Raw genomic sequence first — 15,191 nt, forward strand, 5'->3', positions numbered from 1 at the left:
ATTCTGACCCCACGGGGTGGGATTTTGCGTGGAGCCCCAGATCGAGGGTGATTATCAGTGGTCTTGTATGTCTTCCATTTTCTAATTATTGCTCCCACTGTTGATTTCTTCACTCCAAGCTGGTTGGCTATTGCAGATTCAGTCTTCCCAGCCTGGTGCAGGGCTACAATTTTGTTTCTGGTGTCCTTTGACAGCTCTTTGGTCTTCACCATAGTGGAGTTTGGAGTCAGACTGTTTGAGGGTGTGCACAGGTGTCTTTTTATACTGATAACAAGTTTAAACAGGTGCCATTACTACAGGTAATGAGTGGAGGAAAGAGGAGACTCTTAAAGAAGAAGTTACAGGTCTGTGAGAGCCTGAAATCTTGATTGTTTGTTTCTGACCAAATACTTATTTTCCACCATAATATGCAAATAAAATGTTAAAAAAACAGACAATGTGATTTTCTGGATTTTTTTTTCTCAGTTTGTCTCCCATAGTTGAGGTCTACCTATGATGTAAATTACAGACGCCTCTCATCTTTTTAAGTGGTGGAACTTGCACTATTGCTGACTGACTAAATACTTTTTTGCCCCACTGTACCGTCATAACGTGCCAGCATAATAATGCCATACACTGGTGTTATACATTTTAGCCTCACATCACACCTACATAACAGTGCCCATACAAATGTGCTGGTATATTATGCACATAATAGTATCCCCCCGCTCCTGTGTAACAATGCAAATACACATACTGGACCTGCAATATACTACCATACTGTGCCTGTATAATACTGTCATAAAGTGTGCACCCCTACATTATACCGCCATACAGTGACCGCACTGTGATCATACCATGCCTGCATATTAAAGATATAATAAAATAACGCTCCCCGAAATCGGCAAATAAGTAACAACCAAAGATTCCAAAAAGTGTTTTTTTTATTCTTACAGGATTGTGGATTAATAGTAAAGCTCGAGATAATATTTGGTCTGCGGAATCCGAAATTGGCAAAAAAAAAATGTTATTTTTACTATATTTTTTTATATACAGATGTGTAATATTATATTTATATATTACTCCAAATCTTAGGACTTCTTCTTATATACAATATAAAACAATTTGGCTAATAATAAACAGAACTGTAATATGATTATAACGCGGTGCGGAGGTGGGGGAGGGGGATGTTGAGGCATCTTCGGGAGACTAGTAAAGCTTTAGTGTTTGGTCAGGGGTGGCCAAAAACGCGTCGGGAGCATTCGGCAGATATAATGGGTCTTTGCAGGAAATGGCGCTCTTGGTCTTCCCTCTTCGCTCTTCTTGAGCAAGACCAGCATACGTCACCGAGTGCAAGGGCAAAATTTGGGGGAAAATTTGACTCTGTAGGAAGTAAAATAAGAAAAAAGTTACATTTGAAGACTTGTTATATTTTAATTCTAAGTGATCGGGAGCAATTTAATTTGAAAAGCTTCACAAAATCTGGATTGAAAGTTGAATGCGGGCAATATAGAGGACATATGCAATGGTACTGAGCAGTGTACCTGTGACTACAGCACTGAGGCGAGACAAAACACTTACTGATAAGCAGCAATATAAAGGACTATAGAGTAATGTTAGCGCTACTTACCATGCTGTAAACTACAATCTTCTGCTGGATAAACCTAAATTTAAAGAAAAAATAATAATTAGAAACTGTCAAGTTACCACTTGTAAGGTTACAACAAGCAGAACTTTGTCATAAAGTAGAACCAAAGTAGGCCATTTAAAGGCACACGTGCGATGACTAGACGCAGGCAGGTAACTCATTGTGGGAAATTAGAATTTTTTTTTCAATAAGAATGTTGATAAAATAAATACATTGTATTGTAAATAAAAGTTCAATATTGGGGAGAAGTTAGAAGCCAACACTGAGAATCATCCGCAAAGCTTGTAACTAACGCCAACGGAGGTCGGGTCACAATTAGCGACAATCATTTGTCCCCACTCAGTCCGACTAATGACGATTTGGGGCCGTACGTACGTCTGATGGATGCTCGGAATGATCCTTCCTCTTCTATAGGTTCTCCAGTTCTGTGCATAGAAAATGTTACTTTTGTAAATATTTATTCCTTTCCATTGGAAACATTGAATATAATAGTAAACAATCTCCCTTTTTTTATATTGTAGTGTATCTTTGGGGCACGGAGTTCTGGCAGGATGGTGAAGGACACTAAAAGACAAAGTCAAAGACCCAAAAAAGTTCTAGTTCCCTAATTCTGGAGATAAATCTTCCATTGTCCCCGCTAGGTAACAGCTGACCATGGCCATATTAGAAGCTAGCACTGTAGAGGTGGCTGACCAACGCTTCTGGCAGTCATAGAGCTTCTTACATGCTGACGACCTTCATTGTGTTGATAGTTACACATTTACAATATACGCGTTCTATAAACATGTTTTCACTATTAGTTGTCTGTTATTTTACCTTTGGTGCTGATTGAATTTACAACGACATTTTCTGCCTAAGTGAAAATATTAGAAACAAACCGTTAATTATAAATACACGATGTGCTGTAATCATATTGTCTTTAATTCCCTCGAAAAGAAAAGTATCAGGTATTTAATCTTCGTTTTATTAATCATGAACACAATGGATACTGCCCCGTAATTATAAGATTACGATTCTGTCTTGGTTCTCTAATGAGAAGATGACTCTGCTGACCCTACCCTGTAATAATAATCTCATGTGACAACCCAGATAACTCTGTCCCTACTCTCTAGTGATAATTAGATGACTCTGCTGACCATGCTTTCTGAGATGACTCTGCTTTTTGTGCTCTCTGAGATGACTCTGCTTTCTGTGCTCTCTGAGATGACTCTGCTGACCCTATCCTCTAATAATAATCTCATGTGACAACCCAGCTGTCTAAATAAAATGATAACTCTGTCCCTACTCTCTAGTGATAATTAGATGACTCTGCTGACCATGCTTTCTGAGATGACTCTGCTTTCTGTGCTCTCTGAGATGACTCTGCTTTCTGTGCTCTCTGAGATGACTCTGCTGACCCTATCCTCTAATAATAATCTCATGTGACAACCCAGCTGTCTAAATAAAATGATAACTCTGTCCCTACTCTCTAGTGATAATTAGATGACTCTGCTGACCATGCTTTCTGAGATGACTCTGCTTTCTGTGCTCTCTGAGATGACTCTGCTTTCTGTGCTCTCTGAGATGACTCTGCTGACCCTATCCTCTAATAATAATCTCATGTGACAACCCAGCTGTCTAAATAAAATGATAACTCTGTCCCTACTCTCTAGTGATAATTAGATGACTCTGCTGACCATGCTTTCTGAGATGACTCTGCTGACCTTGTTCTCGGCTGTCCCCGCTCTCTAAATATAATCAGGTAATTCTGCTTTTCCTGCTCTCTGATATGACTCTGCTGTCCCTGCTCTCAAAGAAGGCTTTTGGAAATGACTTTGCTGTCTCTGCTCTCTAATAATAATTTGTTGACTCACAGTAATTAGATAACTCTGCTTACTCTGTCCTCTAATGACAATGAGGTGACCCTTGTGTACCTGTCCTCTAATAATAAAGAGATGCCCCTGCTGTGATTGCCCTCTAATGATAAAGAGATGGCCCTGCTGTCTCTGCCCTCTAATGATAATGAGATAACTCTGCTGACCCTGCCCTCTAATGACAATGACATGACCCTGCCCTCTATTGATAATAAGATAACTCTGCTGACCCTGCCCTCTAATGACAATGAGATGACTCTGCTGGTGCTGCCCTCTAATGATAAAGGGATGACTCTGCTGACCTTGCCCTCTAATAATAATGAAATGACCCTGCTGTCCCTGCCCTAAAATGACAATGAGATGACTCTTCTGACACTGCCCCCTAATGATAATAGGATGATTCTGCTGACCCTGCCCTCTAATGATAATGCAATAACTCTGCTGACCCTACCCTCTGATAATGGGATGACTCTGCTGACCCTGCCCTCTAATGATAATTGGATGAAACTGCTGACCCTACCCTCTAATGACAATGAGATGACTATGCTCACCCTGCCCTCTAATGATAATGGGATGACCCTGCTGACCCTTTAATGACAATAAGATGACCCTGATGACCCTGCCCTCTAATGACAATGAGATTACCCTGCTGACCCTGCCCTCTAATGACAATGAGATTACCCTGCTGACCCTGCTCTCTAATGACAATGAGATGACTCTGCTGACCCTACCCTCTAATGATAATGGAATGACCCTGCTGACCCTTTAATAACAATGAAATGACTCTGCTGACACTGCTCTCTAATGATAAAGGGATGACTTTGCTGACCTTGCCCTCTAATGATGAGATAACCCTGCTGACCCTGCCCTCTAATGACAATGAGATGACCCTGCTGTCCCTGCCCTCTGACATTGAGATGACTTTGCTGACCCTGCCCTATAATGATAATGGAATGAAACTGCTGACCCTGCCCTTTAATGACAATGAGATGACTGCTGACACTGCCCTATAATGACAATGAGATGACTCTGATGATCCTGCCCTCTAATGATAATGGGATGACTCTGCTAACCCTGTCCTCTAATGATAATGGGATGACTCTGCTGACCCTGCCCTCTAATGATAATGAATGACTCTGCTGACCCTGCCCTCTAATGACAATGAGATGACTCTGCTGACCCTGCCCTCTAATGACAATGAGATGACTCTGCTGACCCTGCCAATGTCATGGTTTCCTGCAGTGAGGGTATGCCAGGATAGGGCTGAGTATGTAACTAGATATACAACACAGTCTGATTATACATCCTGCTCAGCAATGTATAGATATACACTGTTATAATAAAGGGGGCTCAGATTCTAGATGTGATACTTTAATACTGGATCGGTGCAGATTTCGGCCATTCTCGCAGCTATATTTGATATATTTTTTGTTAGTCAGGAGCATGTCACTGCCTATCCACAGCTGACAGACACTGAGATGTTTACATGGCCTCTGTCCCTGGGGAATCAGTCAACACATCACTCACTCAAAATGATGAGTATTCCCAGGATGAACAGAACCCCGGCAAAGACGAGACCACCGATCCGCAGGGAGTGATAATCTGTGGAGAGAAGATTGTGTGATACAGTGAGGACAGAAATACCAAGAGATTAGATACAGTATCGGCAGCAGAGGCTCAGGGGACGCAATGTACAGAATGTAAAGCGTCTGCATACAATACATAGTGTGTACCCGGAGAGAATCCTAATGTATACACTAAATATATCCATAGGGCAGCAATAGTCAGACTGCGTCCAATAGGGTGACATCATTGGGCCTTGTATGTCCAATTTACATAAATAGGTGGCAACAAAAGATGAGTAAAGCGAAGATAAACCTAATACATAGTGCCCAAATTCCAATATAGTAGAATATGACATTACAGCCGTGACATAGGGGCAGTATTATAGTAGTTATATTCTTGTACATAGGGGCAGTATTATAGTAGTTATATTCTTGTACATAGGAACAGTATTATAGTAGTTATATTCTTGTACATAGGGAGCAGTATTATAGTAGTTATATTCTTGTACATAGGGGCAGTATTATAGTAGTTATATTCTTGTACATAGGGGCAGTATTATAGTAGTTATATTCTTGTACATAGGGGCAGTATTATAGTAGTTATATTCTTGTACATAGGAACAGTATTATAGTAGTTATATTCTTGTACATAGGGGCAGTATTATAGTAGTTATATTCTTGTACATAGGGAGCAGTATTATAGTAGTTATATTCTTGTACATAGGGGCAGTATTATAGTAGTTATATTCTTGTATATAGGAGCAGTATTATAGTAGTTATATTCTTGTACACAGGGGCAGTATTATAGTAGTTATATTCTTGTACATAGGGGCAGTATTATAGTAGTTATATTCTTGTACATAGAGGGCAGTATTATAGTAGTTATATTCTTGCACATAGAGGGCACTATTATAGTAGTTATATTCTTGCACATAGAGGGCAGTATTATAGTAGTTATATTTTTGTACATAGGAGCAGTATTATAGTAGTTATATTCCTGTATACAGGAGCAGTATTATAGTAGTTATATTCTTGTACATAGGGGGCAGTATTATAGTAGTTATATTCCTGTACATAGGGGGCAGTATTATAGTAGTTATATTCTTGTACATAGGGGCAGTATTATAGTGGTTATATTCTTGTACATAGAGCAGTATTATAGTAGTTACATTCCTGTACATAGGAGCAGTATTATAGTAGTTATATTCCTGTATACAGGAGCAGTATTATAGTAGTTATATTCTTGTACATAGGGGGCAGTATTATAGTAGTTATATTCCTGTACATAGGGGGCAGTATTATAGTAGTTATATTCTTGTACATAGGGGCAGTATTATAGTGGTTATATTCTTGTACATAGAGCAGTATTATAGTAGTTATATTCCTGTACATAGGGGCAGTATTATAGTAGTTATATTCCTGTATACAGGAGCAGTATTATAGTAGTTATATTCTTGTACATAGGGGCAGTATTATAGTAGTTATTTTCCTGTACATAGGGGCAGTATTATAGTAGTTATATTCTTGTACATAGGGGCAGTATTATAGTAGTTATATTCTTGTACATAGGGAGCAGTATTATAGTAGTTATATTTTTGTACATAGGAGCAGTATTATAGTAGTTATATTTATGTACATAGGAGCAGTATTATAGTAGTTATATTCTTGTACATAGGGGCAGTATTATAGTAGTTATATTCTTGTACATGGGGCACTATTATAGTAGTTATATTCTTGTACATAGGAGCAGTATTATAGTAGTTATATTCTTGTACATAGGAGCAGTATTATAGTAGTTATATTCTTGTACATATGAGCAGTATTATAGTAGTTATATTCTTGTACATAGGAGCAGTATTATAGTAGTTATATTCTTGTATACAGGAGCAGTATTATAGTAGTTATATTCTTGTATACAGGAGCAGTATTATAGTAGTGATATTCTTGTACATAGGGGCAGTATTATAGTAGTTATATTCTTGTACATAGGAGCAGTATTATAGTAGTGATATTCTTGTACATAGGGGCAGTATTATAGTAGTTATATTCTTGTATATAGGAGCAGTATTATAGTAGTTATATTCTTGTACATAGGGGCAATATTATAGTAGTTATATTCTTATATATAGGGGGAAGTATTATAGTACTTATATTCTTGTACATATGGGCAGTATTATAGTAGTTATATTCTTGTACATAGGAGCAGTATTATAGTAGTTATATTCTTGTACATAGGAGCAGTATTATAGTAGTTATATTCTTGTACATAGGGGCAGTATTATAGTAGTTATATTCTTGTACATAGGGAGCAGTATTATAGTAGTTATATTTTTGTACATAGGAGCAGTATTATAGTAGTTATATTCTTGTACATAGGAGCAGTATTATAGTAGTTATATTCTTGTACATAGGGGCAGTATTATAGTAGTTATATTCCTGTACATAGGGAGCAGTATTATAGTAGTTAAATTCTTGTACATAGGAGCAGTATTATAGTAGTTATATTCTTGTACATAGGAGCAGTATTATAGTAGTTATATTCTTGTACAGAGGAGCAGTATTATAGTAGTTATATTCTTGTACATAGGGGCAGTATTATAGTAGTTATTTTCTTGTACATAGGAGCAGTATTATAGTAGTTATATTCTTGTACAAAGGAGCAGTATTATAGTAGTTATATTCTTGTACATAGGAGCAGTATTATAGTAGTTATATTCTTGTACCTAGGAGCAGTATTATAGTAGTTATATTCTTGTACATAGGGGCAGTATTATAGTAGTTATATTCCTGTACATAGGGAGCAGTATTATAGTAGTTATATTCTTGTACATAGGAGCAGTATTATAGTAGTTATATTCTTGTACATAGGAGCAGTATTATAGTAGTTATATTCTTGTACAGAGGAGCAGTATTATAGTAGTTATATTCTTGTATATAGAGGCAGTATTATAGTAGTTATTTTCTTGTACAGAGGAGCAGTATTATAGTAGTAATATTCTTGTACATAGGAGCAGTATTATAGTAGATATATTCTTGTACATAGGGGCAGTATTATAGTAGTTATATTCTTATATATAGGGGGCAGTATTATAGTACTTATATTCTTGTACATATGGGCAGTATTATAGTAGTTATATTCTTGTACATAGGAGCAGTATTATAGTAGTTATATTCTTGTACATAGGAGCAGTATTATAGTAGTTATATTCTTGTACATAGGGGCAGTATTATAGTAGTTATTTTCTTGTACAGAGGAGCAGTATTATAGTAGTAATATTCTTGTACATAAGAGCAGTATTATAGTAGTTATATTCTTGTACATAGGGGCAGTATTATAGTAGTTATATTCTTATATATAGGGGGCAGTATTATAATACTTATATTCTTGTACATATGGGCAGTATTATAGTAGTTATATTCTTGTACATAGGAGCAGTATTATAGTACTTATATTCTTGTACATAGGAGCAGTATTATAGTAGTTATATTCTTGTACATAGTGACAGTATTATAGTAGTTATATTCTTGTACATAGGGGCAGTATTATAGTAGTTATATTCTTATATATAGGGGGCAGTATTATAATACTTATATTCTTGTACATATGGGCAGTATTATAGTAGTTATTTTCTTGTACAGAGGAGCAGTATTATAGTAGTAATATTCTTGTACATAGGAGCAGTATTATAGTAGTTATATTCTTGTACATAGGGGCAGTATTATAGTAGTTATATTCTTGTACATAGGAGCAGTATTATAGTAGTTATATTCTTGTACATGGGGCACTATTATAGTAGTTATATTCTTGTACATAGGAGCAGTATTATAGTAGTTATATTCTTGTACATAGGAGCAGTATTATAGTAGTTATATTCTTGTACATATGAGCAGTATTATAGTAGTTATATTCTTGTACATAGGAGCAGTATTATAGTAGTTATATTCTTGTATACAGGAGCAGTATTATAGTAGTGATATTCTTGTACATAGGGGCAGTATTATAGTAGTTATATTCTTGTACATAGGAGCAGTATTATAGTAGTGATATTCTTGTACATAGGGGCAGTATTATAGTAGTTATATTCTTGTATATAGGAGCAGTATTATAGTAGTTATATTCTTGTACATAGGGGCAATATTATAGTAGTTATATTCTTATATATAGGGGCAGTATTATAGTAGTTATATTCTTGTACATAGGGAGCAGTATTATAGTAGTTATATTTTTGTACATAGGAGCAGTATTATAGTAGTTATATTCTTGTACATAGGAGCAGTATTATAGTAGTTATATTCTTGTACATAGGGGCAGTATTATAGTAGTTATATTCCTGTACATAGGGAGCAGTATTATAGTAGTTATATTCTTGTACATAGGAGCAGTATTATAGTAGTTATATTCTTGTACATAGGAGCAGTATTATAGTAGTTATATTCTTGTACAGAGGAGCAGTATTATAGTAGTTATATTCTTGTACATAGGGGCAGTATTATAGTAGTTATTTTCTTGTACATAGGAGCAGTATTATAGTAGTTATATTCTTGTACAAAGGAGCAGTATTATAGTAGTTATATTCTTGTACATAGGAGCAGTATTATAGTAGTTATATTCTTGTACATAGGGGCAGTATTATAGTAGTTATATTCCTGTACATAGGGAGCAGTATTATAGTAGTTATATTCTTGTACATAGGAGCAGTATTATAGTAGTTATATTCTTGTACATAGGAGCAGTATTATAGTAGTTATATTCTTGTACAGAGGAGCAGTATTATAGTAGTTATATTCTTGTATATAGAGGCAGTATTATAGTAGTTATTTTCTTGTACAGAGGAGCAGTATTATAGTAGTAATATTCTTGTACATAGGAGCAGTATTATAGTAGATATATTCTTGTACATAGGGGCAGTATTATAGTAGTTATATTCTTATATATAGGGGGCAGTATTATAGTACTTATATTCTTGTACATATGGGCAGTATTATAGTAGTTATATTCTTGTACATAGGAGCAGTATTATAGTAGTTATATTCTTGTACATAGGAGCAGTATTATAGTAGTTATATTCTTGTACATAGGGGCAGTATTATAGTAGTTATTTTCTTGTACAGAGGAGCAGTATTATAGTAGTAATATTCTTGTACATAAGAGCAGTATTATAGTAGTTATATTCTTGTACATAGGGGCAGTATTATAGTAGTTATATTCTTATATATAGGGGGCAGTATTATAATACTTATATTCTTGTACATATGGGCAGTATTATAGTAGTTATATTCTTGTACATAGGAGCAGTATTATAGTACTTATATTCTTGTACATAGGAGCAGTATTATAGTAGTTATATTCTTGTACATAGTGACAGTATTATAGTAGTTATATTCTTGTACATAGGGGCAGTATTATAGTAGTTATATTCTTATATATAGGGGGCAGTATTATAATACTTATATTCTTGTACATATGGGCAGTATTATAGTAGTTATTTTCTTGTACAGAGGAGCAGTATTATAGTAGTAATATTCTTGTACATAGGAGCAGTATTATAGTAGTTATATTCTTGTACATAGGGGCAGTATTATAGTAGTTATATTCTTGTACATAGGGGCAGTATTATAGTAGTTATATTCTTGTACATGGGGCACTATTATAGTAGTTATATTCTTGTACATAGGAGCAGTATTATAGTAGTTATATTCTTGTACATAGGATCAGTATTATAGTAGTTATATTCTTGTACATATGAGCAGTATTATAGTAGTTATATTCTTGTACATAGGAGCAGTATTATAGTAGTTATATTCTTGTATACAGGAGCAGTATTATAGTAGTGATATTCTTGTACATAGGGGCAGTATTATAGTAGTTATATTCTTGTACATAGGAGCAGTATTATAGTAGTGATATTCTTGTACATAGGGGCAGTATTATAGTAGTTATATTCTTGTATATAGGAGCAGTATAATAGTAGTTATATTCTTGTACATAGGGGCAATATTATAGTAGTTATATTCTTATATATAGGGGGCAGTATTATAGTACTTATATTCTTGTACATATGGGCAGTATTATAGTAGTTATATTCTTGTACATAGGAGCAGTATTATAGTAGTTATATTTTTGTACATAGGAGCAGTATTATAGTAGTTATATTCTTGTACATAGGAGCAGTATTATAGTAGTTATATTCTTGTACATAGGGGCAGTATTATAGTAGTTATATTCCTGTACATAGGGAGCAGTATTATAGTAGTTATATTCTTGTACATAGGAGCAGTATTATAGTAGTTATATTCTTGTACATAGGAGCAGTATTATAGTAGTTATATTCTTGTACAGAGGAGCAGTATTATAGTAGTTATATTCTTGTACATAGGGGCAGTATTATAGTAGTTATTTTCTTGTACATAGGAGCAGTATTATAGTAGTTATATTCTTGTACAAAGGAGCAGTATTATAGTAGTTATATTCTTGTACATAGGAGCAGTATTATAGTAGTTATATTCTTGTACCTAGGAGCAGTATTATAGTAGTTATATTCTTGTACATAGGGGCAGTATTATAGTAGTTATATTCCTGTACATAGGGAGCAGTATTATAGTAGTTATATTCTTGTACATAGCAGCAGTATTATAGTAGTTATATTCTTGTACATAGGAGCAGTATTATAGTAGTTATATTCTTGTACAGAGGAGCAGTATTATAGTAGTTATATTCTTGTACATAGGGGCAGTATTATAGTAGTTATTTTCTTGTACATAGGGGCAGTATTATAGTAGTTATATTCTTATATATAGGGGGCAGTATTATAGTACTTATATTCTTGTACATATGGGCAGTATTATAGTAGTTATATTCTTGTACATAGGAGCAGTATTATAGTAGTTATATTCTTGTACATAGGAGCAGTATTATAGTAGTTATATTCTTGTACATAGGGGCAGTATTATAGTAGTTATTTTCTTGTACAGAGGAGCAGTATTATAGTAGTAATATTCTTGTACATAGGAGCAGTATTATAGTAGTTATATTCTTGTACATAGGGGCAGTATTATAGTAGTTATATTCTTGTACATAGGGGCAGTATTATAGTAGTTATATTCTTGTACATGGGGCACTATTATAGTAGTTATATTCTTGTACATAGGAGCAGTATTATAGTAGTTATATTCTTGTACATAGGAGCAGTATTATAGTAGTTATATTCTTGTACATATGAGCAGTATTATAGTAGTTATATTCTTGTACATAGGAGCAGTATTATAGTAGTTATATTCTTGTATACAGGAGCAGTATTATAGTAGTGATATTCTTGTACATAGGGGCAGTATTATAGTAGTTATATTCTTGTACATAGGAGCAGTATTATAGTAGTGATATTCTTGTACATAGGGGCAGTATTATAGTAGTTATATTCTTGTATATAGGAGCAGTATAATAGTAGTTATATTCTTGTACATAGGGGCAATATTATAGTAGTTATATTCTTATATATAGGGGGCAGTATTATAGTACTTATATTCTTGTACATATGGGCAGTATTATAGTAGTTATATTCTTGTACATAGGAGCAGTATTATAGTAGTTATATTTTTGTACATAGGAGCAGTATTATAGTAGTTATATTCTTGTACATAGGAGCAGTATTATAGTAGTTATATTCTTGTACATAGGGGCAGTATTATAGTAGTTATATTCCTGTACATAGGGAGCAGTATTATAGTAGTTATATTCTTGTACATAGGAGCAGTATTATAGTAGTTATATTCTTGTACATAGGAGCAGTATTATAGTAGTTATATTCTTGTACAGAGGAGCAGTATTATAGTAGTTATATTCTTGTACATAGGGGCAGTATTATAGTAGTTATTTTCTTGTACAAAGGAGCAGTATTATAGTAGTTATATTCTTGTACATAGGAGCAGTATTATAGTAGTTATATTCTTGTACCTAGGAGCAGTATTATAGTAGTTATATTCTTGTACATAGGGGCAGTATTATAGTAGTTATATTCCTGTACATAGGGAGCAGTATTATAGTAGTTATATTCTTGTACATAGCAGCAGTATTATAGTAGTTATATTCTTGTACATAGGAGCAGTATTATAGTAGTTATATTCTTGTACAGAGGAGCAGTATTATAGTAGTTATATTCTTGTACATAGGGGCAGTATTATAGTAGTTATTTTCTTGTACATAGGGGCAGTATTATAGTAGTTATATTCTTATATATAGGGGGCAGTATTATAGTACTTATATTCTTGTACATATGGGCAGTATTATAGTAGTTATATTCTTGTACATAGGAGCAGTATTATAGTAGTTATATTCTTGTACATAGGAGCAGTATTATAGTAGTTATATTCTTGTACATAGGGGCAGTATTATAGTAGTTATTTTCTTGTACAGAGGAGCAGTATTATAGTAGTAATATTCTTGTACATAAGAGCAGTATTATAGTAGTTATATTCTTGTACATAGGGGCAGTATTATAGTAGTTATATTCTTATATATAGGGGGCAGTATTATAATACTTATATTCTTGTACATATGGGCAGTATTATAATAGTTATATTCTTGTACATAGGAGCAGTATTATAGTAGTTATATTCTTGTACATAGGAGCAGTATTATAGTAGTTATATTCTTGTACATAGGGGCAGTATTATAGTAGTTATTTTCTTGTACAGAGGAGCAGTATTATAGTAGTAATATTCTTGTACATAGGAGCAGTATTATAGTAGTTATATTCTTGTACATAGGGGCAGTATTATAGTAGTTATATTCTTATATATAGGGGGCAGTATTATAGTAGTTATATTCTTGTACATAGGGGCAGTATTATAGTAGTTATATTCTTGTACATAGGAGCAGTATTATAGTAGTTATATTCTTGTACATAGGGGCAGTATTATAGTAGTTATATTCTTGTACATAGGGGCAGTATTATAGTAGTTATATTCTTGTACATAGGAGCAGTATTATAGTAGTTATATTCTTGTACATACGAGCAGTATTATAGTAGTTATATTCTTGTACATAGGGACAGTATTATAGTAGTTATATTCTTGTACATAGGAGCAGTATTATAGTAGTTATATTCTTGTACATAGGAGCAGTATTATAGTAGTTATTTTCTTGTACATAGGGGCAGTATTATAGTAGTTATATTCTTGTACATAGAGGGCAGTATTATAGTAGTTATATTCTTGTACATAGAGGCAGTATTATAGTAGTTATATTCTTGTACATAGAGGGCAGTATTATAGTAGTTATATTCTTGTACATAGGGGCAGTATTATAGTAGTTATATTCTTGTACATAGAGGGCAGTATTATAGTAGTTATATTCTTGTACATAGGGGCAGTACTATAGTAGTTACATTCTTGTATATAAGAGGCAATATTATAGTAGTTATATTCTTGTACATAGGAGCAGTATTATAGTAGTTATATTCTTGTACATAGGGGCAGTATTATAGTAGTTATATTCTTGTACATAGGAACAGTATTATAGTAGTTATATTCTTGTACATAGGGGCAGTATTATAGTAGTTATATTCTTGTATATAGGAGCAGTATTATAGTAGTTATATTCTTGTACACAGGGGCAGTATTATAGTAGTTATATTCTTGTACATAGGGGCAGTATTATAGTAGTTATATTCTTGTACATAGAGGGCAGTATTATAGTAGTTATATTCTTGCACATAGAGGGCACTATTATAGTAGTTATATTCTTGCACATAGAGGGCAGTATTATAGTAGTTATATTCTTGTACATAGGAGCAGTATTATAGTAGTTATATTCCTGTACATAGGGGCAGTAGTATAGTAGTTATATTCTTGTACATAGGGGCAGTATTATAGTGCTTATATTCTTGTACATAGAGCAGTATTATAGTAGTTATATTCCTGTACATAGGAGCAGTATTATAGTAGTTATATTCCTGTATACAGGAGCAGTATTATAGTTTTTATATTCTTGTACATAGGGGCAGTATTATAGTAGTTATTTTCCTGTACATAGGGGCAGTATTATAGTAGTTATATTCTTGTACATAGGAGCAGTATTATAGTAGTTATATTCTTGTACATAGGAGCAGTATTATAGTAGTTATATTCTTGTACATAGGAGAAGTATTA

At 33.8% G+C, this 15,191-nt stretch overlaps 1 protein-coding gene across 1 annotated transcript in view; it reads right to left on the reverse strand.

The window, feature by feature from the left end:
• Positions 1 to 905: 905 nt before the first annotated feature.
• Positions 906 to 15,191, reverse strand: part of LOC138650927 (phospholemman-like) — a 41,071-nt gene continuing 26,785 nt past the window's right edge. Inside the window, exons 4-8 of the mRNA XM_069740810.1 lie at positions 5,008 to 5,082; positions 2,444 to 2,480; positions 2,003 to 2,052; positions 1,610 to 1,643; positions 906 to 1,362 (exon numbers count right to left, since the gene is read on the reverse strand). Of these exons, the coding sequence (XP_069596911.1) occupies positions 1,621 to 1,643; positions 2,003 to 2,052; positions 2,444 to 2,480; positions 5,008 to 5,082 (185 nt within the window). The 3' untranslated portion in view covers positions 906 to 1,362; positions 1,610 to 1,620. The remainder of the gene's footprint in view (positions 1,363 to 1,609; positions 1,644 to 2,002; positions 2,053 to 2,443; positions 2,481 to 5,007; positions 5,083 to 15,191) is intronic.

Source organism: Ranitomeya imitator, chromosome 10, assembly GCF_032444005.1.
Source record: "Ranitomeya imitator isolate aRanImi1 chromosome 10, aRanImi1.pri, whole genome shotgun sequence".
Lineage (NCBI taxonomy): Eukaryota > Metazoa > Chordata > Amphibia > Anura > Dendrobatidae > Ranitomeya > Ranitomeya imitator.